This window comes from Camelus ferus, chromosome 6 (genome assembly GCF_009834535.1).
Source record: "Camelus ferus isolate YT-003-E chromosome 6, BCGSAC_Cfer_1.0, whole genome shotgun sequence".
Lineage (NCBI taxonomy): Eukaryota > Metazoa > Chordata > Mammalia > Artiodactyla > Camelidae > Camelus > Camelus ferus.
This window is the reverse complement of record NC_045701.1, coordinates 40,494,325-40,520,924: the sequence shown is the minus strand read 5'-3', so window position 1 is coordinate 40,520,924 and position 26,600 is coordinate 40,494,325. Positions and strand designations below refer to the sequence as shown.

The 26,600-nt window shown below is 47.3% G+C and overlaps 2 protein-coding genes and 7 non-coding genes across 9 annotated transcripts in view; 4 read left to right on the top strand and 5 right to left on the bottom strand.

Annotated features, from left to right (window-relative positions):
* The window catches only part of SNX6 (sorting nexin 6), a 43,413-nt gene extending 38,331 nt beyond the window's left edge, over positions 1-5,082 (top strand). The window contains exons 12-14 of the mRNA XM_032481860.1: positions 1,027-1,186; positions 1,268-1,353; positions 3,328-5,082. Of these exons, the coding sequence (XP_032337751.1) occupies positions 1,027-1,186; positions 1,268-1,353; positions 3,328-3,381 (300 nt within the window). The 3' untranslated portion in view covers positions 3,382-5,082. The remainder of the gene's footprint in view (positions 1-1,026; positions 1,187-1,267; positions 1,354-3,327) is intronic.
* Positions 5,083-6,079: 997 nt separating this feature from the next.
* On the bottom strand, positions 6,080-6,243 carry LOC116664558. Its single transcript, XR_004321079.1, has one exon. It is a non-coding gene; the product is annotated as a U1 spliceosomal RNA (small nuclear RNA).
* A 4,408-nt stretch (positions 6,244-10,651) lies between these two features.
* LOC116664584 lies at positions 10,652-10,780 on the bottom strand. Its single transcript, XR_004321106.1, has one exon. It is a non-coding gene; the product is annotated as a small nucleolar RNA SNORA3/SNORA45 family (small nucleolar RNA).
* Positions 10,781-11,736: 956 nt separating this feature from the next.
* LOC116664440 (wiskott-Aldrich syndrome protein homolog 1-like) lies at positions 11,737-17,620 on the bottom strand. Its single transcript, XM_032482892.1, has 3 exons — positions 15,858-17,620; positions 12,093-12,209; positions 11,737-11,981 (listed from the first exon to the last, which is right to left on the bottom strand). Exons 1-3 carry the CDS (start codon positions 16,351-16,353, stop codon positions 11,737-11,739), a joined length of 858 nt encoding a protein of 285 aa, XP_032338783.1. The 5' UTR covers positions 16,354-17,620.
* On the top strand, positions 11,974-12,137 carry LOC116664569. Its single transcript, XR_004321090.1, has one exon. It is a non-coding gene; the product is annotated as a U1 spliceosomal RNA (small nuclear RNA).
* On the bottom strand, positions 15,740-15,829 carry TRNAY-GUA. Its single transcript is given in 2 exon segments — positions 15,740-15,775; positions 15,793-15,829. It is a non-coding gene; the product is annotated as a tRNA-Tyr (tRNA).
* A 1,573-nt stretch (positions 17,621-19,193) lies between the features above and the next one.
* LOC116664546 lies at positions 19,194-19,357 on the top strand. Its single transcript, XR_004321072.1, has one exon. It is a non-coding gene; the product is annotated as a U1 spliceosomal RNA (small nuclear RNA).
* Positions 19,358-21,745: 2,388 nt separating this feature from the next.
* Positions 21,746-21,835, top strand: TRNAY-GUA. The gene is given in 2 exon segments: positions 21,746-21,782; positions 21,800-21,835. It is a non-coding gene; the product is annotated as a tRNA-Tyr (tRNA).
* Positions 21,836-25,442: 3,607 nt separating this feature from the next.
* LOC116664535 lies at positions 25,443-25,606 on the bottom strand. The gene has a single exon (XR_004321065.1). It is a non-coding gene; the product is annotated as a U1 spliceosomal RNA (small nuclear RNA).
* Between the last annotated feature and the right edge of the window lie 994 nt (positions 25,607-26,600).

The following is a 26,600-nucleotide window of genomic DNA, read 5'->3' as shown; positions in this document are numbered from 1 at the left end:
TCAAGAACTCTCATAACTCAATAAGAAGATAAAGAGCCCAATTAAAAAATGGGCAAAAGACTTGAATAAATGTTTCTCCAAAGAAGATATACAAATGGCCAGTGAGTACATAAAGAGATGGTCAACATCACTAGCCATCATGGAAATGCATGTCCGAACCACAGGGAGGTAGCAGTTCCCATGCACTAGGACAGTTGTAATCAAAGAGACAGATAACGGTGTTGACAAGAATGTGAAGAAGTTGGAACCCTCACATAGTTTTGGTGGGAATGTAAAATGGTGCCATCACTTTGGAAATAGTCTGGCAGTTTCTCAGAAAGGTTCAGTGTAGAGTTATGAGGTGATCTAGCAATTCCAGTCCTAAGTAATGAGATATGAAAGAGAAATGAAAAATGAAAACATGTACACACAAAAATGTATGTTCATAACAGCGTTATTGTGAAATAACCAAAAAGTAGAAACAAATGTCTGTCACCTGATGAATGGATAAATCAGTGTGTTACATCCATACAATGAAATATTTTTAGCAATAAATTAAAAATTGATTCATGCTATAACATGGATGAACTTGAAACTTTATACTAAGTTAAAAAAACAGACACAAAAGGCCACATATTATATGAGTCCCTTTTTTAATGAAATGTCCAGAATAGGCAAATCTATAGAGACAGAAAGCAAATTAATGGTTGTCCATGGCAGAATGTGGGGGGTGTGGGCGGAAATGGAGAGTGACTGCTAGTGGATGTTGGGTTTCTTCTTGGATGACAAAAATGTTCTAAAATTGGTTGTAATGATGGTTACACAACTCTGGGAGCATACTAAAAAACCATTGTGCACTTTAAATGAGTTGTCTGGTGATTGAATTATATCTCAATAAAGCTGTAATTTAAAAAACCATTTAGAAGAGTAACTGACAAGTGGTACTCACTGTACAGGTGTCAGCTCATGATGATTGAGGCGGTGGTGGTTGAAGGTAACTGCTAGAAACATGCAGCATATATTATTGTGAGGCATTCTGTTCTGTAGGATCTCCTCTATCGAAGATCTAGGTCACTAGTGGATTATGAAAATGCAAATAAAGCACTGGATAAAGCAAGAGCAAAAAATAAAGATGTTCTTCAGGCTGAAACATCCCAACAATTATGCTGTCAGAAATTTGAAAAAATATCTGAATCTGCAAAGCAAGGTACTTTTATTCTAACCTTTATTTATAAGGTATGTTTAGACTATTATATACATAGTTAATTCTAATTTGTTTTGTTCACAGAACTTATAGATTTTAAGACAAGAAGAGTTGCTGCATTCAGAAAGAATTTAGTGGAACTGGCAGAGTTAGAACTGAAGCATGCAAAGGTAGTGTCATATTAAAGATTTAGTAATTTAAGTGACATAATTTAGAAGTGAATCAGTTTTGAAACCTTATACTGACTTTAAAAAGAGAATCTTAGAATTGAGAGAGATTTTAAAGATCGTCTCATTTAAAGAATAATATCTGTAATGTCTCTAATGGTCAGCTCTGCGAGAGTCTAGTGCCTAATGTGGAAAACAAGTATCAGTTTTTGACCAGGTGTTAAAAAAAATTGATCTTCCTTAATAAAAACATCACTTAAAAATGTATTTAATATTTGCTATCTTCAAAGGGACTGAAAATCAAAATGTATTCAGAATTCTCCAAACTGTAAATAAGTATTATGGAAGTTTGTAAAAACTGTTGAATGTTATTTTTGATACATGTATAGCATTTACAAGTCTAAAATTATTAAGCTAAATTTATTAAAATTATTAAAACTGCCTGAGATTTTTGGGACATGCTATAAATGAACACAAGTCGACTTCTTTGTAACTGTGACATATTGGTGGTCTAAGTTTTGTCACCTAAAATAAGAAAGATAAGTTTAATTCCTCCTCACAGTTTACCCTTTAGGTATTTAAACGTTTTATATTCTTTTTATATCTTCTCTTCTCCATGTCAGACATCCTTGGGCTAAATATTTTTCATCCCACATACCTCAACAAGCTTTTTATTGTATTATTGCCCTACTGCATTACCTTTTTAAAATACTATACCTGAAAATGGAAACACTTCTGCATACATGGACTGATAATTGTACACATTTCTTCCTATAGCATGTTTTATAGGTATAAGAGATTTTTTAACTGCCATACTGCTTGATTTGGCTATAATCACATTTTTTTCCTTCCCTCTTATAAGTCATTTCTTAAACCTCCCACCTTGTAGTTGTGTGTTTAATTTTTTTTTTTTAGTAATTTTTTTCATGGTAAGAAGGACATAAGATAAAATTTAGCATCTTAACCATTTTTAAGTGTATAGTTAAGTAGTGTTAAGTACATTCACATTGTTGTACAATGGATCTCTAGAACTTTTTCATTTATTGAGAATTTATTTTTTTAAATGTAATTGCAGGCCACATTTTTGTCAAATTTTAGCTTGTTTATTTTTAGCCCAGCACATTGAGATCTTTGGAATTAAGTTTTTGTGGGGAGGGTACTAGCTCAGTGGTAGAGTGCATGCTTAGCATGCATAAGGTCCTGGGTTCAATCCCCAGTACCTCCATTAAAAAAAAAGTATTAGTAGTATTCTGTGGGGAGATACTTGAGACTGTTAAATACCCCATCACTCAGCCAACACTGGACAATAGAACTTTGCGGCATAGTAGCAATATGCTGTAATCAGCACTGTCCAGTATGGTAGGCGCTAGCCACATGTGGCTATGAACACTTGAAATGTGGATAGTGCAACTGAGGACTTGAGTTTTTATTTAACTTTAATTAAGAGAAATTTTAATTATGTAGTTGCACATACTAATGGATACAGCACTGGCATTTCAATCTTGTACTGTTTTTAGCATCCATTCATGATTTTTGTCTGAATCAATTATTATGATGATAATTGCCAACAGCCATTTTCTAATTCCATCATTCTTTATACATTATAGTTGACTTTCTACTCTAAGGAGAGGGTTTTCTTTCATCACCATTTATATATCGATGTAACCTAAATGTACTTAAATTTGTCTTTACATAAAACATGCTTTGCAAATGGGCACTTAGGTGTGAATTTTATAGAATACTTTTGTAGGTAATCTTACTATTTTTATAAAAACTGCTATAAATCTATGCTAATGTGTATATTTTAATGGCCAAAAGAATGTGATAGCCTATCAGAAAATGTTCAGTATTAATCATTTGTCTTAACATCATTAATCTTAACTAATTTAAAGTTATGTGATTTCTAATACTGTATATTTTCAGTAAGACTCTTCCAAACTACTAGAACCTCACCGTTTATTTTCTCTTCCTTTCCAGGGTAACCTTCAGTTGTTGCAGAACTGCCTGGCAGTGTTAAATGGAGACACATAAGCCACACTCCACCTTCCAGTTAAAAAGGGCTGCCTTCCTTCAGATTTTATTTTATTTTTTCTTAATGATGTTAGGCATTTACTGCTCACTGGAAACAAAAGAAACAGCTGACAAAGTGCATCTACTCTCTCTCGGAGGATCGGGACTAGAGCGGTGCAGTCCATGGCGCCTCGGTCTGCGCGGTGGGAGGCTGCGCTCCTGCGCCTGCGCACCCGGCAGTTGCCCATCACCGAGCCCTCCTCCTCTTCAGAAGCCCAAAGTTCAGTCTTTTTTTAAGTAGCCTCTATAGCTGTGTTTATTTTATGAATATTACTTACGGCTGCCAATCTTATTTACCTTTCAGTAATTTCTGAAGTTTAACCCTTTAAAATGCATTGTTCAAACAAGATAACGATTGCCGTTACCTTTTTTTGAATTTTGTTTTTAAAAAGCATTGTACACACCACCTTAGTTCAATCTTGTATCCTGGTAAAGCATCTTAATCAGACTTATTTTTAATTAATGAACATTTCTTAGAAGTTTGGGACAGACTTTATGTAATCTTTATAAGTATGATTTCTGAAGAAAAGCAAATGCATTAGTATGTTTGCCTTAAACTTGTAGACTAAACCGACTATTGTCAAATAAACAGTGATAACAGTGATAGTTTTTAACTCTGTGGTCATTGTATCACTCTGAAATCGGGAGTAGCTATAATCTACTCCTACAAACGCTCTATAGTGCAGGTCTTAGTTTTTCTTTTTTCTTATTTCTTTTAAAATAGCATATTGAACCATGTTCACCGATCACTTTACAAAAGAATGAACTGCTTCTCTGTGTGTTTAGCACTTCATATAAGATGGAATTGGGCAGAGGCAAGTTATAGGGACAGCTGTTGCTGAAATACAGGAACGGAGAGTATGGTCTGTTACGATTTCCAGGATTCCATCCCTAGCTCAGCCAATCAGCCATGAGACACATGGCAGTGTACAGACTGGTATGTAGAGAGAAGTATATAGGAAACAGCACTTGTCAGTGGGGAAAGAGTGAGAATATTTGGAATAAAAGGGTACAAAAAGGATACTAACTGTGAGTAGTTACATTGCAAATATTCTTGCCCTTTTTAATGTGAATGAACGTTGTGTTGTTCCTAGTTTAAAATTAGATTGGGCAGTTGGATTTTTCCGCTGTCTTTCTCTAGCTTGTCTCCCGTGTGGAAACCACAGGTATTTGTGTTGGTCACCCCTCCAGGGGGTTCCTGCTTTGTTTTCCTAAACCGTCCTGGGTCTCACAGCTGTTGTGATTCCAGCCTTGCTCCGTGGCTTCTTCTCTTGCCTCACTGGTGCCAAGCAATGTTTCTCACTTTAATTGACGTTGTTCCTTGGTGGTGTTTGAACCGTTGATGTTTGTGTTGGCTGAGAGATCTGTGTGTTTTGTTCTCCATGTCACCTTCACTGGTGAGGATGTGGCCCTGGATGCCCACCAGTGCGTGAATGTGAGACCAGAGCCCTAGCTTGTGGATTTGGGTGCAGTCCCGTCACTGGCTGTCCCTGTGACCTCAGACAGGTTCCATTGACCTCTCTGCCTCAGTTTCTCTACCATAAAGGACATATTGACCTACCTCACAGGGGTGTTGTGAGGATTAATAAATGTTGATACAGTGCTTTGAAAATGTGAAGATGCTGTGTAAATACTAAAAAAATAAATAAATAAATAAAAGTACAGGGCAGAAAGCCGTACCATTTTCCACACATCCATCAGCTAATCTTTCTACTGACGTAGTCTTTTTCCGGGAAGAGGGTAGAGTGGAAGGTACTCCCTTAGCCCTTGGTTGACATGTTCTGAGTGCTTGAACTTGATGGAGTGAGGGTAGACTGGAAGCAGCAGTTACATATTACTGTGTGTGCGCGTGTGTGGTGGGGGTGTTTAATACATACATGCATAAATGAGTTGCCCACACTATGCAAATGTCTTCTCACTAACAAAATGTACAAATAAGGGAAAACATGTATGTTACTCCCTCGAGCACTTTGGTAAGATTCTACTTTGTCTAGAACAGTTGAAACATGTATTCCATAGCTCACTTAGTCTCATAAAAATAGCTAGCTCTGGATTGACTGCTGTTGAGTTGTGGCATTCATAAAACTTACTGATCATCTCCTGCCTAGGGGACACAAAGGTGAAATGAGAAGACGCGCAGCGGCAGAAACAAAGCCCTGCAATGGACAACCTGGGGTTTCCTCGGGTGTTGCTTTATGCTCCGAGAGGAAGAGCAGCAACCAGGTTGTAGGGATGGCCCTAAGGGAATCGACGGTGGGGAGAGATGAATGAAGCGTTCATGGAACGAAAGAAGGTTAGCAAAAAAAAATTAGAGCTGCTGGTATATCAGTGAGGCTCAAAGTGGAAAGATTGGTCTATACGAAAGTGGAGCTCAAAACGATATTTTTTTAAGCGGGGAACTAGTGAGAATGGACAATGGTTAACCTAGCAAAAAAACAAATCGGATAAATAAAAAATCAAAACCCCAACCATACCAGTACTGAAACACGCTGAGTAACTTGTATCAGCTTATCAATCTTTATAGTTTTTTGGCCGAAAATACTGAAAACACGGGTAGAAAAAAAAAAAAAAAACTCTTAAAACAACTTATAAGTTACACACACGGCCTTAAACAAGAATGTTACAAATAAAACGAAACTGATTTTGAAACTTACAAAGCCAGGGGAAAGCGCGAACGCAGTCCCCCACTACCACAAATTATGCAGTCGAGTTTCCCACATTTGGGGAAATCGCAGGGGTCAGCACATCCGGAGTGCAATGGATAAGCCTCGCCCTGGGAAAACCACCTTCGTGATCATGGTATCTCCCCTGCCAGGTAAGTATGAGTTGCTAACCCCGCCTACACCCACACCCTCGCGCTCGCCCGGCTCTGCACCCACGGTCACTTCCCTCCCGCCGCCTCCGCGCTCTCGCCCCCTGCACGCCCCTCACCCCAGCTTCGTCCACCCCGAGAACAACCTCGGGAGCCTTCGAGTTATTCACACGCAGGACGTGGAGGCCCAGGCGGAATGTTCCCAGCAGCCTCTGCGCGCGTGCTCGTCTACATACGCCACGCCCCTGCCGGACATCCCTGGCGTCGTGTTCCTCCCTGTGCAGGAAGCTGGACCTGCTGTTCCCCAGCCAGCGCGCTGTGTCGGGGCCGGAAGGCGTTGCCGCGCGGTGACGAGTCGGGACGTGGAGGGGGACCTGGGAAGACAGACGCTCCCGTTCCCCGGTGCCTGGCATTTGAGGGGGCGGGTTGGGGCTCGGGTTTGATCTCACCTTCCTTTCAGCAAAAATGACACGCAGCAGAGTATTAATTAAACTTTAAATACTAAGATCAGTGTTTCGTCACCAATTTAGCATGAAATTGTCTTAATCTTCATTCATGAGCTTTCTCTCAGATTATGTAGTAACCTAATGTTGCAGGAAACAGCGAAAGGAAAATGGACAGAGATTATCAGGGCACAGCGTTTGTTCACAGGGTAGACGTGTGGGCCAGGAAGGGGTAGTGAAAGATCTCAAAATCAAATGAACGGAAATGTCACGTTTTAGTCCTAAGGGATCAGGATACCTCCTTAAGGCCGTCCGGATTTGCCTTTTCCTCTTACGTACATGAATGTTCTTTCTTGAGATCAAGTGGAGGTTAAAGGTGAATCCTCCCCGATGTAATCGAAATGACTGAACAATCGTGTCTTCCTGGATGGTCGGTGCTAAGAAGTGAAGCGAGGCGATTAACAGGACGAGATTACACGGTCAGGGAAGGTTTCCCTGAGGTCCTAACTGCGCAAAGATGGGAGGAAACGTATTGTAGCACACTTTCTGATTGTTAGTTGTCTCAGAAGTTTCCTTTTTAGTATGTGTTTCCTAAAAATAGAAGATTCTCTTACTTAACTGCAGTACAATTATCAAAATCAAGAAACTAACATCAATAACAATATTATTATTTACTCTACAGATCATTTCCATCCATTGTCCCAGTAATGTCCTTTATAGCAAAGGAAAATTCAAAATCATGTGTTGCATTCGGTGTCCTCTTTAACCTACTTTAAAATGAAACAGTTCCCAAGTCCTTCTTTGTACTTCATTATGCAGGCACTTTTTCTCTTTTTCTTTTTATTGCAGTACAGTTGATTTACAATCTTGTGTTAGTTTCTGGTGCACAGCATAATGATTCAGTTACACATATATATTCTTTTTCTTTATAGGTTGTTACAAACTATGGGATATAGTCCGTTGTGCTATACAGTAGTACCTTGTTATTTATCTGCTCTGTATATAGTAGCTTGTATCTGCTAATCCCATACTCCTAATTTATCCCTCCCCCCTTCTTTGGTAACCATAAATTTGTTCTCTATGTTTGTGAGTCTGTTTCTGTTTTATAAATAAGTTCATTTGTATCATTTTTTTGGATTCCACATATAAGTGATATCATATATTTGTCTTTCTCTGTGTGACTTAGTTTAATTAGTATGATAATCTCTAGGTCCATCCATGTTGCTGCAAATGGCGCTATGTCATTCTTTTTTATGCCTGAGTAGTATTCCAGTGTGTGTGTGTGTGTGTGTGTGTGTGTGTGTTTGTGTGTGTGTGTTGCAAGTTCTTTATCTAGTCATCTGTTGCTGGACATTTAGGTTGCTTCCATGTCTTGACTACTGTATATACTGCCAATATGAACGTTGGGGCGCATGTAACTTTTCGAATTAGAGTTTTCTCTGGATGTATGCCCAGGAGTGGAATTGCTGGATCATATGTTAAGTCTATTTTTAGTTTTTTAAGGAATCTCCATACTATTTTCCATAATGGCTGCACCAAACTGCATTCCCACCAACACTGTGGGAGGGTTCTCTTTTTTTCACAGCCTCTTCAGCATTTATCGTTTGTGGACTTTTTAATGATGTCCATTCTCAGTAGTGTCAGGTGATACTTCATTGTAGTTTTGATTTGCATTTCTCTGATGAATAGTGAATTGGAATATCTTTTCATGTGCTTATTGGCCATCTGTATGTCTTCTTTGGAGAAATGTCCTTTTATGTCTTCTGCTAATTTTTTTATTGGGTTTTTTTTTTGTGGTTTTTTGTTATTGAGTTGTATGAGCTCTTTGTACATTCTGGAAGTTAAGCCCTTGTCAGTCACAACGTTTGTAGATTTTTTTCCCAGTTCATAGGTTGTCTTTTCATTTTGTTTATGGTTTACTTCGCTGTTCATTATACAGGCATTTTTGAAGACTACAAGTCAATTATTTTGTAGGATATCCTTTGGTTTGGGGGTTGTCCTATGTTTCCTCATAGTTACGCTCAAGTATGCATTTTTGGCATGTAGACTTCATAAATGATATTGTGTCTGTTTATGTGTTGATTTACATCCATCCAAAAAAAAAATGTGTTGAAATCCTAACCCCTGGTACCTATGAATGTTACCTTATTTGGAAATTGAATGTTTGCAGATACACTCAAGTTCAGGTGAGGTCACTAGAGTGGGCCCTAATCCAATATGAATATTGTCCTTATAATAGGAAAGTATCATATAAGGACAGAGACACATGGGGAGAATGCTGTGTAATGACAAAGCAGAGACTGGAGTGATGTAGCCACAAGCCAAGGATTGACTGTCACCACTAGGAGCTAGGAGAGGCATGGAAAGATTCTACCCAGAGTCTCAGAGAGTACATGGCCCTGCTGACAACTTGATTTTGGAGTTCTAGCTTCCAGAACTGTGACAGAATAAATTTTCGTTGTTTTAAGCCACCCAAATTGTAGTACTTTATTATGACAGACCTATCAAATGAATCCAGTGGTCTCCTCTGCCATCACATTTGAAGACAAATGGAGTCAATTTGTTCAATTATTGATGGTGTTATCATTGATTAGTTGGTTGGCTAAGGTGGTGTATCAGTTATCCACTTCTGTGTAACAAATCACCCTAAAACTTAGTGATTTAAAATAGGGGCCATTTTATTTGCTTACCATTTTTTGGGTCAACAGTTGCAGCTGGGCTAAGCTGGGCAGTTCTGCAGCTCTAAAGGGGGATCATTCACTCAGCTGCAGTCAGTTTGTGGGACAGTTGGTGTGGGTCAGTCTAAGAGCCCTCAGCTGACATGATTCATCTTCATTCCTGCAATTTCATCCCCAAGTAGGCTAAGTCAGGCTTCTTCACATGGCGGTGTCAGGACAGCAAGTTGAAAGCAAGTCCCAGTGAGCAAGTGTTTTCCATCCTCTGCTTGTAGCGCGTGGTAGCGAGGCCAGGACTGTAACCATCTGCCACTGGAGGTGTTCACCAGGTTTGCTCCTTGTGACTATTAAGTAATTTGTGTGGAGATAATTTGAGGCTATGTAAATATCCTTTATAAAACTTTAAGATGATAGTTTTTAGTATACACTGATGACTCTTGCATTATGCTTGCCAAATACTGATTTTCTAATTCCATCATTCTACATGTATTTGTTGGCATTCTATTGTAAGGAAGAACCTTCCCTCCTTCTCTATGGACTCAATATGAACTCATGGTTGTGCTTCAGTTGTTTATAATCTGTAACTGTTTTTATTTATTTTGATGTTTAATTGTTCTCAGACCCATCCTATGAAAGCCCCTTCAGGTTGGCTACTGTGTCCTTTTGACATGTCCATATAATTTTTGGAGCTTTTCCTTATTTTCTGGCACAAGATGTTCCAGGTTCATCTTGTACCTTTCCTGACTCCTGAAAATCACCTGTTTCTCCAAAGAGCCCTAGTTCTTTTTAGCAGGGAATGGCATTTAGAAAGCAAGATCAGGACACTAGGTTTGCTCATTGTTACTTGATGTCTTTGCTTCTATGCCCTTTCAGTGAATAGAGTGAGGAAATAATATATTTCCCACACACACCCATATCTATTAAAAACAATGAGCCCATACTGCTGTCTTCACTTCCAACTTAACACCACGTGGTTCCTCCTTGCCCTCCTGCCTTCTATATTTGTTTGTTTGTTTGTTTTGAAAAGCATTTGATAACATGTAATGAATCTCCCGCCAAGTGGCTTCAAGCTACCAGGACACAGGTGCCCACACACCCTTAATATTCTCCTCAGCTCTTCTGCTGAAGAATTTGGCCTTCACGATGACAGGCTATTTAGGGTGCTTTCCCTTCCCCAGAACTTTGTAGTAGCCCTAGAAGAACAGAGAAAAGGGTTTATAATGCACCATGGCAGTCACCAACTCTGTGATAAGTATGAAGAAAGATGCCTGCCAACCCACTCCATCTAGGAGCCAGGAAAGGCATATTTCTAATCTGGGCACTCACGGGGGCACTGATTGCCCTCGCCCGTGAATCAAAACCAAGAGATTCTCTCCGAAGACTCTAGCACACCAGGACAAGAGCTGTCAGTATGTGACTCTAGTCTTGGGCATTCTATATTTGTATCTCCGTTCTTCAGCAATGAGAACCTTGACTCCCAACATCCATTTACCAGTCCTACAATACAGAATTGCTACACATAGCTATGAAATACCAACCCACTAAGGGACACTTCATATTTGCAGTTACTGTATTTAGAATTGAAGATGCTGGTAGTAAACTGTACTGTGTTCAAAAATCGTCTCAGTTGGTTATTTTTTCTCCTGTAGTCTGGTTACACTAGTCAACTGAGATACAGGTAGGTTCATTTATGGGTTTGTTTAATTTTAGGGTATTTTCTCCCTGTATTTAAAAAATATGTGTAAGGGGATGTGGGGTATAGCTCAGTGGTACAGTATATGCTTAGCATGCATGAGGTCCTGGTTTCAATACCCAGTACCTCCTAAAAAAATAATTAAAAGAAATACATAAAATGTAACATAAAATTAAAACAGAATTCCAAACTCAAAATTACATAGCAAAGTACACTCAGAAAAGCATCACTCTCCCATTGTACTCACTTGTGTAGATAATTTCATCAGCTTTGGTTTAACATTCTCATGTTTCTTTTTTCCAGACCCTATACAATTTTCTCATTTTCACAATTTTCCTAGACAAAGGGTAGCATACCACATATATTTTTGCACTTTATTTTTTTCATTTAACATGGTAAATGTGTCACATCTAGAGAAATGTGAAAGTAAATCAAACCTGCTCTAGGCCAAAAAGGCAGCCAGGGAGAAACTACAAACCCGCCAGAGGGCTGATTAACCCCAAACAGTGATTTCTCAATGGGGAAGGAATTTAAAAAAAAAAAAAAAAAGACGGTGAGAAAATAAAACCCTTCAATCTAATTTTAACAACAAACCAAAGTTCATTTGAAATATAGTATCGAAGCAGATCCGCTTGGGTCCCCCCTACTGTCCTCGCCTGGAATAGGAAAAATAGATTACCAGGGCTCGCCAGACTAGGGCGTGGCATATGTAGACGAGCACGCGCGCAGAGGCTGCTGGGCCCGTTCCGCCTGGGCCTCCACGTCCTGCGTGTGGATAACCCGAAGGCTCCCGAGGTTGTTCTCGGGGTGGACGAAGCTGGGGTGAGGGGCGTGCAGGGGGCGAGAGCGCGGAGGCGGCGGGAGGGAAGTGACCGTGGGTGCAGAGCCGGGCGAGCGCGAGGGTGTGGGTGTAGGCGGGGTTAGCAACTCATACTTACCTGGCAGGGGAGATACCATGATCACGAAGGTGGTTTTCCCAGGGCGAGGCTCATCCATTGCACTCCGGATGTGCTGACCCCTGCGATTTCCCCAAATGTGGGAAACTCGACTGCATAATTTGTGGTAGTGGGAGACTGCGTTCGCGCTCTCCCCTGGCATTCCGGCTTGTTCAATGAAAGGCGCATTAGGTGTTGAGTTTCGTGAGTCTTTCTCTCGCGTGGAACGCTCTGGGGGTAAAGAAAGGTAGACGCGGCTGCATGGTCTGAAAGATCGGCCGCACTTACCTATCTTCCTTTTGCGAGTTCTACTGAGAGTCAACACTGTAAAAAGGTTTTTGGGCTTATCTCGCGCGCGTGGAAAATCGGAGTTTGAGAAGCGCTGATCTAGTAGACTGGTTTGTTTACTTTTGGCCCCCGGTAGGTTCTAGCTCTTGAGTTCGGGTAAGATTAATAATACTGTGACCTTCTTCCGGAAATCACACAGCGTGCCCCGTGTAGTTTCACCACCAATGTCTCTGAACATCGTTTGCTTGAGTGTCTGCCTGGGTGAGAGCTTCAAAAAACAGTCCCGAGTCCTGGGAGAGGACCCTAATAGTCAGTCAGTACCATAAGCCTCCAACCGAGCTCCTTCAGCCCCTTCTCATTTTAGGAGAATATAATCATTTTGACAGACATCAGGAAAATGCAAGTCAACTGTAAGCACCTTATTTCGCTCACATATCTGCCCCTTCTCGCCGTCTATTGCTTCAGCCTGATTCAAGCTCGAGGGGGGGGGGGGCGGGGGGGCTTTATTTTTTATCCTCTTAGGGTCTCCGAAAGGGCCTGAGAATTAAATGGACATGAAAAAGGAGAAAAACACCCAGATTGTTACATGTACTTGGGAGCCCCCATAGGAAAATGAAGACCCAAAGAAGCGGCTAGGTGGGTCTCCAAGGAACCCTGGTTCCTTTCCCTGTTCGTGGTTCCTTTTCTTGGAGAATGGTATTTCGAGACCAAAATCTGGTGCTTTGTGTTTATTAATACGGGGATGTCATTGCTATTATAATGGCCCTGTTAACTATTTTACTCAGTGGATTAAACTCCATTATTATCATTTCCTCGATTTGGCAGTGGGAACGCTTTCAGATTGACTCCTGTGTGCTTGACATGTCCCCGAATCACTCCCTGTACATTTCTTTACTTTCTGGCACCGCTACATGTTCCAGGCTTGTATCTTCCCCACCTAAGAGGCTCGGCTCATCTCCCCTGGATGCTGATGTGCCCCTCCCCCCTCCTGCCCACAATGACCTTGGCTCACTTTCTGTTGCAGGGAGGCTTATTGGGGAGCAATGGAGAGCGGGTGTCAGGCTTGGAGGGAAGAGCACATCCAGGGCTCAACAAGACCGAGATACCCAACCTTGGCTCCCCTCCTTCGCCCTGATTCCTTTGGCAGATGCAGCTGCTTCCTGAAATAGGTCAAGGTTCTGCGAACTTCCTGGAGAGGCACTGGAGCCCAGAGGGAGGGGCAGAGAGCACAGGTGTCCAGCCTGGACTCCATGCAAACATTTCTGACCCCACCTGGTGTGTGCCCACCACCCAAGATCGCTAACCTAGCCAGCAAAATTCCCACAGAGGGATAGCAAGACGAGCCGAAGTGGCCTTCCTTCAACTGAGTGTGTCACTTACTCCCTGCCCAGGCATTGGGGCACCTCTGCACATTTGAGGGTGAGGGGCAGTGCCTCAGAGGCCCCCCACTACTCTCTGTGGCACCCAGACAAGAAGAGTTGGCCATACTGAGGCTCACAGTCCCGTGTGCTGGTCACCAAAACCCAAACCCCCCACCCCCCAAGCTAGGATCCTAAGGGTTCCACACCTCCACATCCCATCAGGGGTATATATCCAATGAAGGCCTAAGGTTCTATCTTTGGTCCCGGTGTGCTCATCTCTGCAGATGGTGACAATCAAGGCTGGGGGCTCTCTATAGCTACAGAGCAATAGAATCCTCCTGAAGATCACCTGTCAGGCTGCACGGCCTCCCAGACCCGTGGAGATTCCACAGACTCCAGCTCAGTCCATCTTACTTAGCATTGGGACGGTGACGAAGGCTTAGATGGCAGGGCGGCCACCAAGAGGAGCTTGCCAGGAGAGGAAGACGTGTGGGGAAACACAGTCTCCAGCTTGAGAGGCAGGATCGGAACCAAAAAAGAGCCTGTGGGCTCAGGGGTCAGGGAGGGCAGCTGCCGTGCCCCCAAGGCTTCGGAGAGCCACACTCCCTTTGGGGTTCTGCCTTGAGTCCTCCCCGGGATGGGCTCCACTGTCAGTCGAGCCTCCGGAGTCTTCTTCCCAGGAGAAGAAAGGGTGCGAGGACCACTCCCTGGCATTCTCTGCACCCACACTTCCCACCCCCACCAGGCGCTGTCCCCAAGGCTCCTTCTGGGTGAAAGCCCGGCCCATTCCTCCTGGTGCTCTCTGGTTGGGCCTCGGCATCTTCCTTTTCAGACTCTGCCAACTTCACCTTAAGGGCCCAGCAATAAAGGTAGCCAGCTGGTCAGAACCCATAGGCCAGTGGTCTGTGCAAGAAGGTGAATGTGTGCGCCCCTCCCTGAGGACAGTTCCCACCTGCCTTTCCATCCCACCCGCCACCCCTCTGCTCCCTGCCATCAGCCTCCGATGCCCTGACTCTCTCAGGGCTCTCTGAGCTCCAAGTCTGTGCTTTTCATGTCAATCTGCGTCTCTCTCTCTCTCTCTCCCTCCCCTTGTCACAGAGAGAGAGAGAGAGAGAGAGAGAGAGAGAGAGACAGACAGACAGACAGACAGACAGACAGACAGACAGTGAGGGAGATGATAAGTAGGTAGGTAGACCCGTCAGATGTAGCAGAAGAATGGGTGTGGGGCGTTCCCCCACCCTTCTACCGAGCGTGAGCAATCGCGGCTCTTTCAGCAGGAACTCAAACCTCCAGCGGCCACCAGCATAGGTGGGAAGGCATAGGAAAGCTGAGGTTTCCCCGGGGCCACACCAGGGAACTTCAGACTGACTGGAAACCTGGCCTCTGAAGTTCTCATCACGACTGTCACGGCCCACTGGGAGCCCTCCTGTCTGTTGCTCCAGCCAATGTCACCTTCCGTGCAGGCGCACAACTGGCAGGGGCTTGGAAATCTCGGGGAGGCAGCTCCGCCCCACAAATAGATTAAGACGCTTGGGAAGGTTTTCTGTCTCCCCAGGTCTGTGTATTTATAGACCATATGAAAGGCAGGGAAGGAGAGAGACAGATTGGGAGATTGAAAGACTGTAACTGGGAGAGACACAGACAGTGACCGTCCTTTGGGGGTCAGAGCCGGGGACTGAGCCCAAGACTGAGAGAGAGTTTTCAGGAAGGATGCGGTGGTTGTCCCTGACCCGTGTGATGGCCTGTGTGCTTGTCGACCTCCAGGGCTTGAGGTGAGCAGCTCCTGCGTCCCACCTGTTTGGCAGGGATCTGCGTTTGTCCAGCCGAGCGGCGCTGGCCCTCGGAGCCCGGAATAAAAGCCGACAGGGCGGGGGACGTGGTGGGGCGGCACGGAGAGGAGCAGAGCGGGCTGCGGGCGGGCGCGGGACTGCGAGCGGCGGGAGCGCGTGGGTGGGTTCCCAGGCCACCGCCCACACCCGGCTGTGCGGGGGTCCCCCCAAAGGCTGTCCGGAAGGGAGGGTGCTGCGCCGCTGCAGGGCCTTGGGCGAGACAGAGGCGCGGCTGAACCCAAGGGTGGTGCCCTGCCCGAGGGCGCAAAAGTGACGCTGCACCTCCTTCGAGCCGGAATCGAACCAGCGACCTAAGGATGTCCACGTGCGTCCCGCCTACAGTCCTCCGCTCTACCAGCTGAGCTATCGAAGGGTGCACGTCTCCAGGCCTGGGCCCTCACTTTTTATTGAAATGACGGAGCCACGACACTGGGACGTTCGAGGTGGGACCCTCCGTGGGCTGCTTGGGGAGAGCGGTGCACGCGGCCCCGTGCGGGCGGCCGGCGGAGCAAACCCTGCGGCGTGCCTGCGGCCGGGCCTCGGTGGTGGCGGGCGTCGGGCGGCGATGTTCACGATGCCTGGGCCCGGGCGCTCACCTGTGGCCTCATTTCCGCCCCCCGCGCCCCTTTCTCCACGTGCGGACCGCAGCAGTCCGCCGCCGGAAAGCGGGCAAGGGGCGGAGGGGCGGCGCGTCGGCACATCGGATGCGACCCTGTGGAAGGGGAGACTCGGCGGAGGAGAGGGGAACCCACGGGAAGGGGCACCGGGTAGGCGGCTGAGAACCGCCGAGCACCTGGTGGTTTTTAAGTGCCTTTTGTTCAAAATACTCCTTTGGCCAAAATGGTCCTTTTTGATGCGCCTATGGCCTATTCTACCACCCTTCAAACCCCTCGTCATCTTGCCTGGATGACACAAGTCTAAAATCTCCTTGCTTTCTCCCTGCCACCCTTACTGCCAGAGTGATTTTCTTTCCTTTTTGAGGGGACCTTGCGGGGCGGGGATCAGTTCAAGCCACTTCTCTTGTCAAAACCTTCTCATTCACCCAGACTTAAGTCCTACAGAGGGAGAGGGGATAGCCCAGTGGTAGAGTGTGTGCTTAGCATACACGAGGCTCTGGGTTCAATCCCCAGTACCTCCAGCAAAAAGTAAACAGGTAAGTGACCTTAATTACCTTCCCCCTCAAAACAAACTAAATCCTTAACAAGGGTCTACAAATCCCTCAGGATCTTAAGCCCCACCCAGTCACCTCTGCCATGCAATTTTGGTACAACTCTTTAATCATGCCCTGGACACGGGGCCTCCTTCCTATTCTCCAAACACAGTCCTGCCTGAGCCCGGGCTCTAGGGATCTTCGTGCTAGGGATGCTCTCCCCCAGATAGCCCTGAGACCAATGCCCTCACCTCCTCAAGTCTTCTCACATTGACACACTCACAGCAACCTGCCCCTCGCAGCGACTCCTGACCCCCTTTCCTTCCTCAAGTTTTTCCTGTTTCATAGCTCTTAACACTTAACATACTCATTAATTTATCTATTGTGTCTATTGTCGATTTCTCCCACCCCCACACCCCCTTCTCTTACTAAAATATGAGCACCAAGAGGCCTTTTTGTCCCCAGATTCCTGAACAGTGTCTGGCACAGGTCATGCAGTCAACAGTTGCTGATGGACAAGTTGAATGGACAAGCGCCCGGTGTCATCAGAGAGGAGATCAGGATATAAAAGAAGGGGCCAGGAGCCAGGGTTCACTCCGCGGGAGGTGCAGAGTTACCTTGTTTGATCACAAAACAGATAATTTCTTAAGTTGAGAACTGAGGAACTCTCAGCAGACAACAACCCATCCAAACCATTTCCTGCACTAAGAGACTTGTCCAGGCCCTAGCATGGCTTCTAGCAGCATAAAGTCCTGTCGCTGGGACTGACCTCCAGCCCCCATTACAAGGACCTACTTACTGTTCGGCTATAGTCAATGTCTTGCAATAACCTATAATGGAAAAGAATATGTATAGCAACTTACCACTTTGCTGCACACCAGAAACTAACACAACGTTGTAGATCAACTATGCTTCAATATAACTTTTTTTAAAGAAGCTTGTCTGAGAAGGTTCAACATGGGACATAGGCCCCCAGCATTCCTTTCTTGGGGCATTTATTTAAAAGGGCTTACACTCTGCCATAAACAAAGAATGAAATTTTGCCATTTGCAGCAACATGGCTGGACTTGGAGGTCATTATGCTAATTGAAATAAGTCAGACAGAGAAAGAAACACTGTATGATCTCACTTATAGGTGGAATCTTAAAAAATACAACAAACTATTGGATATTAAAAAAAAAAAAAAAAGAAGCCGACTAAGATATAGAAAACAAGCTAGTGGTTACCAGTTAGGGGTGCAATGTGGGGTGAGGTAGTGGACTGTACAAACTATTGGGTATAAGATGGGCTTAAGAATGTATTGTACAACATGAGGAATATAGCCAATATTTTGTAATAACTGTAAATGCGAAGTAAACTTTAAAAGCTGTATAAAAATTTAAAAACAAAAGGGCTTACAGTTGTGAACCTGGTTCTCTTATAATCCCAAAGTGGCTCTCTCAAGGACTGGAGCCGTTCCTTTGAAATGTATTCAGGCAGGATAGACCCTACCTCTCCCAGTCTCTGTGGGAGGATCCATCCTAACTTCCCTAACTGACAGCTGACAGACACAGCCGGCCGGTGTTTACACGGACCATCCCTCTGTAGTTTTTCACTTCTGACTCCACGGAGCCCCCTCCTCTCATTCTCCCTTGAAAACGCCCAAATCCCCTCAGCACAATTCGGAACAGAGTTCAGCTCTTTCCCCTCCTGTCAGTACTTCCTGAATAAAATCAGTTTCCACAACTTTAACCACTACCTCTTTTGTTTATCTTTGACAGAGTCCAAGTCAGAAAGAACCAGAGGACACTTGCCGCTGGGGTAACAGGAGTCAAGGACGAAGGGCGCCTGACCCTAGCACTGCGCTCCCGGGAGACCCCTCCTGGCCGCGGTGGAACTGACCGCTTAGCGCTTTCACCTGGCTTGCTATTTATAAAAAAGAAACGGGTTTTTGCACCAGCGTTACTAGGTTAGTCTACTACATCTTCTGAAGCGCTTCATGTCACTTATACTGAGAAGAACATGAATAAACATGACTACGCTTTCTTATTAAGGCGGCGTTAGCACTTAACGTTAAGCAACCAAAAGGCTTTCGTGACTTTTCGATTGTTAGAAGACAAGTACGAGCAGGCGAGGGCAAAAATCGGCGGTAATTTTCTTTTTGCTGAAAGGACGCAAAGCACCCGAGCCCGGACCCAAATCCTTAACTGTGGGACGCCGCGCTTGTCGAATTCCCATTTTCTCTGGTTTCCTCCAGGTCCGGAGTCGTCGCCGCGCGCCCACGGCCTCCCGACACAACACCTAGTCTCCTGTGGGAATCAGTAGGTCCCGCATCCACTACGGGGAAGAACGGGACCCTGGGACGTCTGGACAGGGGCGTGGCATATGTAAACGAGCACGCGCGCAGAGGCTGCTGGGCCCGTTCCGCCTGGGCCTCCACGTCCTGCGTGTGGATAACCCGAAGGCTCCCGAGGTTGTTCTCGGGGTGGACGAAGCTGGGGTGAGGGGCGTGCAGGGGGCGAGAGCGCGGAGGCGGCGGGAGGGAAGTGACCGTGGGTGCAGAGCCGGGCGAGCGCGAGGGTGTGGGTGTAGGCGGGGTTAGCAACTCATACTTACCTGGCAGGGGAGATACCATGATCACGAAGGTGGTTTTCCCAGGGCGAGGCTTATCCATTGCACTCCGGATGTGCTGACCCCTGCGATTTCCCCAAATGTGGGAAACTCGACTGCATAATTTGTGGTAGTGGGGGACTGCGTTCGCGCTTTCCCCTGAGCTTTCGGTGGTTCCGCTAAAAGTAGTTATTCCTTTGGAGTTAGTCAGTTTAGTGGTCTTAGTTATTATACACTTAATTTAACGTTAATCTGTTAACAAGTGTTTTGTTTAGTGTACGTCGCTTTTAACGTTTTGTGTTGTCAGAACTTATTTTCTTGCGGATTTACAAAGTTGCAAGTAGAGAGTTATAGCTGTAATAATGATCTGGCGTTCCCGGTTCAGCTCTTTCCCCAGTGAGGACTAACGACATTCTACTGAAATACGCCGCAGCTGGGCTGGTTGGAGCGTTCTTCTGTCTGGCAAAAGTTGAAACGGACGTGAGACGGAGTAGGGTTTCTGCCCCATAGGTGAAACCAGGCTCAGGTTTGGCTAAAGCTAGTTCTGACTGTGAAGCTTGGAAAGATCTGTTGGTGAATCACTCTCTGGGAAGGTTGAATCTGTAAAGCTGCTAGTCACTTGTGCAGGAGGTTTCGTAGCGCGAGAGTATTTGATTTCCCAGCCGTGGGCAGGCGCTCGGTTTTGCAGGAAGGACTGGAAGGAACCCCCTCATCCGATTGCGAAACCCCTGGTCTCTGTACCCAGATAGACGAACAGAGAGTTGGAGGCACTATGTAAATGCCCCAAGAAGGGAATGCTGGGGGCCTATGTCCCATGTTGAACCTTCTCAGACAAGCTTCTTTAAAAAAAGTTATATTGAAGCATAGTTGATCTACAACGTTGTGTTAGTTTCTGGTGTGCAGCAAAGTGGTAAGTTGCTATACATATTCTTTTCCATTATAGGTTATTGCAAGACATTGACTATAGCCGAACAGTAAGTAGGTCCTTGTAATGGGGGCTGGAGGTCAGTCCCAGCGACAGGACTTTATGCTGCTAGAAGCCATGCTAGGGCCTGGACAAGTCTCTTAGTGCAGGAAATGGTTTGGATGGGTTGTTGTCTGCTGAGAGTTCCTCAGTTCTCAACTTAAGAAATTATCTGTTTTGTGATCAAACAAGGTAACTCTGCACCTCCCGCGGAGTGAACCCTGGCTCCTGGCCCCTTCTTTTATATCCTGATCTCCTCTCTGATGACACCGGGCGCTTGTCCATTCAACTTGTCCATCAGCAACTGTTGACTGCATGACCTGTGCCAGACACTGTTCAGGAATCTGGGGACAAAAAGGCCTCTTGGTGCTCATATTTTAGTAAGAGAAGGGGGTGTGGGGGTGGGAGAAATCGACAATAGACACAATAGATAAATTAATGAGTATGTTAAGTGTTAAGAGCTATGAAACAGGAAAAACTTGAGGAAGGAAAGGGGGTCAGGAGTCGCTGCGAGGGGCAGGTTGCTGTGAGTGTGTCAATGTGAGAAGACTTGAGGAGGTGAGGGCATTGGTCTCAGGGCTATCTGGGGGAGAGCATCCCTAGCACGAAGATCCCTAGAGCCCGGGCTCAGGCAGGACTGTGTTTGGAGAATAGGAAGGAGGCCCCGTGTCCAGGGCATGATTAAAGAGTTGTACCAAAATTGCATGGCAGAGGTGACTGGGTGGGGCTTAAGATCCTGAGGGATTTGTAGACCCTTGTTAAGGATTTAGTTTGTTTTGAGGGGGAAGGTAATTAAGGTCACTTACCTGTTTACTTTTTGCTGGAGGTACTGGGGATTGAACCCAGAGCCTCGTGTATGCTAAGCACACACTCTACCACTGGGCTATCCCCTCTCCCTCTGTAGGACTTAAGTCTGGGTGAATGAGAAGGTTTTGACAAGAGAAGTGGCTTGAACTGATCCCCGCCCCGCAAGGTCCCCTCAAAAAGGAAAGAAAATCACTCTGGCAGTAAGGGTGGCAGGGAGAAAGCAAGGAGATTTTAGACTTGTGTCATCCAGGCAAGATGACGAGGGGTTTGAAGGGTGGTAGAATAGGCCATAGGCGCATCAAAAAGGACCATTTTGGCCAAAGGAGTATTTTGAACAAAAGGCACTTAAAAACCACCAGGTGCTCGGCGGTTCTCAGCCGCCTACCCGGTGCCCCTTCCCGTGGGTTCCCCTCTCCTCCGCCGAGTCTCCCCTTCCACAGGGTCGCATCCGATGTGCCGACGCGCCGCCCCTCCGCCCCTTGCCCGCTTTCCGGCGGCGGACTGCTGCGGTCCGCACGTGGAGAAAGGGGCGCGGGGGGCGGAAATGAGGCCACAGGTGAGCGCCCGGGCCCAGGCATCGTGAACATCGCCGCCCGACGCCCGCCACCACCGAGGCCCGGCCGCAGGCACGCCGCAGGGTTTGCTCCGCCGGCCGCCCGCACGGGGCCGCGTGCACCGCTCTCCCCAAGCAGCCCACGGAGGGTCCCACCTCGAACGTCCCAGTGTCGTGGCTCCGTCATTTCAATAAAAAGTGAGGGCCCAGGCCTGGAGACGTGCACCCTTCGATAGCTCAGCTGGTAGAGCGGAGGACTGTAGGCGGGACGCACGTGGACATCCTTAGGTCGCTGGTTCGATTCCGGCTCGAAGGAGGTGCAGCGTCACTTTTGCGCCCTCGGGCAGGGCACCACCCTTGGGTTCAGCCGCGCCTCTGTCTCGCCCAAGGCCCTGCAGCGGCGCAGCACCCTCCCTTCCGGACAGCCTTTGGGGGGACCCCCGCACAGCCGGGTGTGGGCGGTGGCCTGGGAACCCACCCACGCGCTCCCGCCGCTCGCAGTCCCGCGCCCGCCCGCAGCCCGCTCTGCTCCTCTCCGTGCCGCCCCACCACGTCCCCCGCCCTGTCGGCTTTTATTCCGGGCTCCGAGGGCCAGCGCCGCTCGGCTGGACAAACGCAGATCCCTGCCAAACAGGTGGGACGCAGGAGCTGCTCACCTCAAGCCCTGGAGGTCGACAAGCACACAGGCCATCACACGGGTCAGGGACAACCACCGCATCCTTCCTGAAAACTCTCTCTCAGTCTTGGGCTCAGTCCCCGGCTCTGACCCCCAAAGGACGGTCACTGTCTGTGTCTCTCCCAGTTACAGTCTTTCAATCTCCCAATCTGTCTCTCTCCTTCCCTGCCTTTCATATGGTCTATAAATACACAGACCTGGGGAGACAGAAAACCTTCCCAAGCGTCTTAATCTATTTGTGGGGCGGAGCTGCCTCCCCGAGATTTCCAAGCCCCTGCCAGTTGTGCGCCTGCACGGAAGGTGACATTGGCTGGAGCAACAGACAGGAGGGCTCCCAGTGGGCCGTGACAGTCGTGATGAGAACTTCAGAGGCCAGGTTTCCAGTCAGTCTGAAGTTCCCTGGTGTGGCCCCGGGGAAACCTCAGCTTTCCTATGCCTTCCCACCTATGCTGGTGGCCGCTGGAGGTTTGAGTTCCTGCTGAAAGAGCCGCGATTGCTCACGCTCGGTAGAAGGGTGGGGGAACGCCCCACACCCATTCTTCTGCTACATCTGACGGGTCTACCTACCTACTTATCATCTCCCTCACTGTCTGTCTGTCTGTCTGTCTGTCTGTCTGTCTGTCTCTCTCTCTCTCTCTCTCTCTCTCTCTCTCTCTCTCTCTGTGACAAGGGGAGGGAGAGAGAGAGAGAGAGACGCAGATTGACATGAAAAGCACAGACTTGGAGCTCAGAGAGCCCTGAGAGAGTCAGGGCATCGGAGGCTGATGGCAGGGAGCAGAGGGGTGGCGGGTGGGATGGAAAGGCAGGTGGGAACTGTCCTCAGGGAGGGGCGCACACATTCACCTTCTTGCACAGACCACTGGCCTATGGGTTCTGACCAGCTGGCTACCTTTATTGCTGGGCCCTTAAGGTGAAGTTGGCAGAGTCTGAAAAGGAAGATGCCGAGGCCCAACCAGAGAGCACCAGGAGGAATGGGCCGGGCTTTCACCCAGAAGGAGCCTTGGGGACAGCGCCTGGTGGGGGTGGGAAGTGTGGGTGCAGAGAATGCCAGGGAGTGGTCCTCGCACCCTTTCTTCTCCTGGGAAGAAGACTCCGGAGGCTCGACTGACAGTGGAGCCCATCCCGGGGAGGACTCAAGGCAGAACCCCAAAGGGAGTGTGGCTCTCCGAAGCCTTGGGGGCACGGCAGCTGCCCTCCCTGACCCCTGAGCCCACAGGCTCTTTTTTGGTTCCGATCCTGCCTCTCAAGCTGGAGACTGTGTTTCCCCACACGTCTTCCTCTCCTGGCAAGCTCCTCTTGGTGGCCGCCCTGCCATCTAAGCCTTCGTCACCGTCCCAATGCTAAGTAAGATGGACTGAGCTGGAGTCTGTGGAATCTCCACGGGTCTGGGAGGCCGTGCAGCCTGACAGGTGATCTTCAGGAGGATTCTATTGCTCTGTAGCTATAGAGAGCCCCCAGCCTTGATTGTCACCATCTGCAGAGATGAGCACACCGGGACCAAAGATAGAACCTTAGGCCTTCATTGGATATATACCCCTGATGGGATGTGGAGGTGTGGAACCCTTAGGATCCTAGCTTGGGGGGTGGGGGGTTTGGGTTTTGGTGACCAGCACACGGGACTGTGAGCCTCAGTATGGCCAACTCTTCTTGTCTGGGTGCCACAGAGAGTAGTGGGGGGCCTCTGAGGCACTGCCCCTCACCCTCAAATGTGCAGAGGTGCCCCAATGCCTGGGCAGGGAGTAAGTGACACACTCAGTTGAAGGAAGGCCACTTCGGCTCGTCTTGCTATCCCTCTGTGGGAATTTTGCTGGCTAGGTTAGCGATCTTGGGTGGTGGGCACACACCAGGTGGGGTCAGAAATGTTTGCATGGAGTCCAGGCTGGACACCTGTGCTCTCTGCCCCTCCCTCTGGGCTCCAGTGCCTCTCCAGGAAGTTCGCAGAACCTTGACCTATTTCAGGAAGCAGCTGCATCTGCCAAAGGAATCAGGGCGAAGGAGGGGAGCCAAGGTTGGGTATCTCGGTCTTGTTGAGCCCTGGATGTGCTCTTCCCTCCAAGCCTGACACCCGCTCTCCATTGCTCCCCAATAAGCCTCCCTGCAACAGAAAGTGAGCCAAGGTCATTGTGGGCAGGAGGGGGGAGGGGCACATCAGCATCCAGGGGAGATGAGCCGAGCCTCTTAGGTGGGGAAGATACAAGCCTGGAACATGTAGCGGTGCCAGAAAGTAAAGAAATGTACAGGGAGTGATTCGGGGACATGTCAAGCACACAGGAGTCAATCTGAAAGCGTTCCCACTGCCAAATCGAGGAAATGATAATAATGGAGTTTAATCCACTGAGTAAAATAGTTAACAGGGCCATTATAATAGCAATGACATCCCCGTATTAATAAACACAAAGCACCAGATTTTGGTCTCGAAATACCATTCTCCAAGAAAAGGAACCACGAACAGGGAAAGGAACCAGGGTTCCTTGGAGACCCACCTAGCCGCTTCTTTGGGTCTTCATTTTCCTATGGGGGCTCCCAAGTACATGTAACAATCTGGGTGTTTTTCTCCTTTTTCATGTCCATTTAATTCTCAGGCCCTTTCGGAGACCCTAAGAGGATAAAAAATAAAGCCCCCCCGCCCCCCCCCCCTCGAGCTTGAATCAGGCTGAAGCAATAGACGGCGAGAAGGGGCAGATATGTGAGCGAAATAAGGTGCTTACAGTTGACTTGCATTTTCCTGATGTCTGTCAAAATGATTATATTCTCCTAAAATGAGAAGGGGCTGAAGGAGCTCGGTTGGAGGCTTATGGTACTGACTGACTATTAGGGTCCTCTCCCAGGACTCGGGACTGTTTTTTGAAGCTCTCACCCAGGCAGACACTCAAGCAAACGATGTTCAGAGACATTGGTGGTGAAACTACACGGGGCACGCTGTGTGATTTCCGGAAGAAGGTCACAGTATTATTAATCTTACCCGAACTCAAGAGCTAGAACCTACCGGGGGCCAAAAGTAAACAAACCAGTCTACTAGATCAGCGCTTCTCAAACTCCGATTTTCCACGCGCGCGAGATAAGCCCAAAAACCTTTTTACAGTGTTGACTCTCAGTAGAACTCGCAAAAAGAAGATAGGTAAGTGCGGCCGATCTTTCAGACCATGCAGCCGCGTCTACCTTTCTTTACCCCCAGAGCGTTCCACGCGAGAGAAAGACTCACGAAACTCAACACCTAATGCGCCTTTCATTGAACAAGCCGGAATGCCAGGGGAGAGCGCGAACGCAGTCCCCCACTACCACAAATTATGCAGTCGAGTTTCCCACATTTGGGGAAATCGCAGGGGTCAGCACATCCGGAGTGCAATGGATGAGCCTCGCCCTGGGAAAACCACCTTCGTGATCATGGTATCTCCCCTGCCAGGTAAGTATGAGTTGCTAACCCCGCCTACACCCACACCCTCGCGCTCGCCCGGCTCTGCACCCACGGTCACTTCCCTCCCGCCGCCTCCGCGCTCTCGCCCCCTGCACGCCCCTCACCCCAGCTTCGTCCACCCCGAGAACAACCTCGGGAGCCTTCGGGTTATCCACACGCAGGACGTGGAGGCCCAGGCGGAACGGGCCCAGCAGCCTCTGCGCGCGTGCTCGTCTACATATGCCACGCCCCCGTCCGGCTGTCCCAGGGTCCTGTTCTTCCCTGTACTGGTTGCGGGAAGCTACTTATTTCCACAGGAGACTCTAGGTGTTGTGTCGGGAGGGCGTGGGCGCGCGGAGACGGCTCCGGACCTGGAGAGAACCAGCGAAGATGGGAGTTCTATGGGCAAGGCGCCTGGTAGTTAAGAGGCTGTGTCTGGAGTCGGGTTAGGTCTCATCTTCCTTTCAACAAAAAGGAAGTTTCAGCCTGTTTTGTTTTCTGAAGTCCGACCGAAGTCATCGTCACTGGGCTTCGTTATTATGAAGACCTCTCGTTCAGCCCTGCCCCCAGTAAACATTTAAGTAATAAGGTCTCCTCAGTAAAAGGGATCGATTTTTTTCGTGGCGTCTTCCTGCGTAGGCGTCTGGTAAACTGCTTCAAGACCTGAACTGCTTCAATATACACAACAAGGAAATCTAGTGAAACCGAACGGGAAAAAAGAAGAAGTCACGATTCTAACCTGGAAAGAAGAAAACCAGGGCAAAGTACGAATTTCTTCAACTTCTCAAATTGTGCAGTGCTTGAGTTCGGTGTATATAAACAAAATATTTTAAAAACACTTGAAACCTTTAAAACACTCGAGCTTTGTAAACAATAGACTTATGATTTATAGTCAATTCACGATTTCTGAAATATTCCTTTTAATCTGTTCATTTCTCATTTTGTTTTTAGATGGTGAGCCAAACGCAACTTTTAAGACAGTAAACTGAGAACTTTCACATCCCAGCTACT

Excerpts from the sequence above, each read along its gene's own strand:
- LOC116664440 (XM_032482892.1), bottom strand. The coding sequence starts at position 16,353 with ATGACGAGGGGTTTGAAGGGTGGTAGAATAGGCCATAGGCGCATCAAA. Across the intron at positions 12,210-15,857 it reads CTCCGTCATTTCAATAAAAA|AGCGTTCCACGCGAGAGAAA; the intron begins GTGAGGGCCCAG and ends CTTTACCCCCAG. Across the intron at positions 11,982-12,092 it reads CCACTACCACAAATTATGCA|GTAAGTATGAGTTGCTAACC; the intron begins GTCGAGTTTCCC and ends CTCCCCTGCCAG.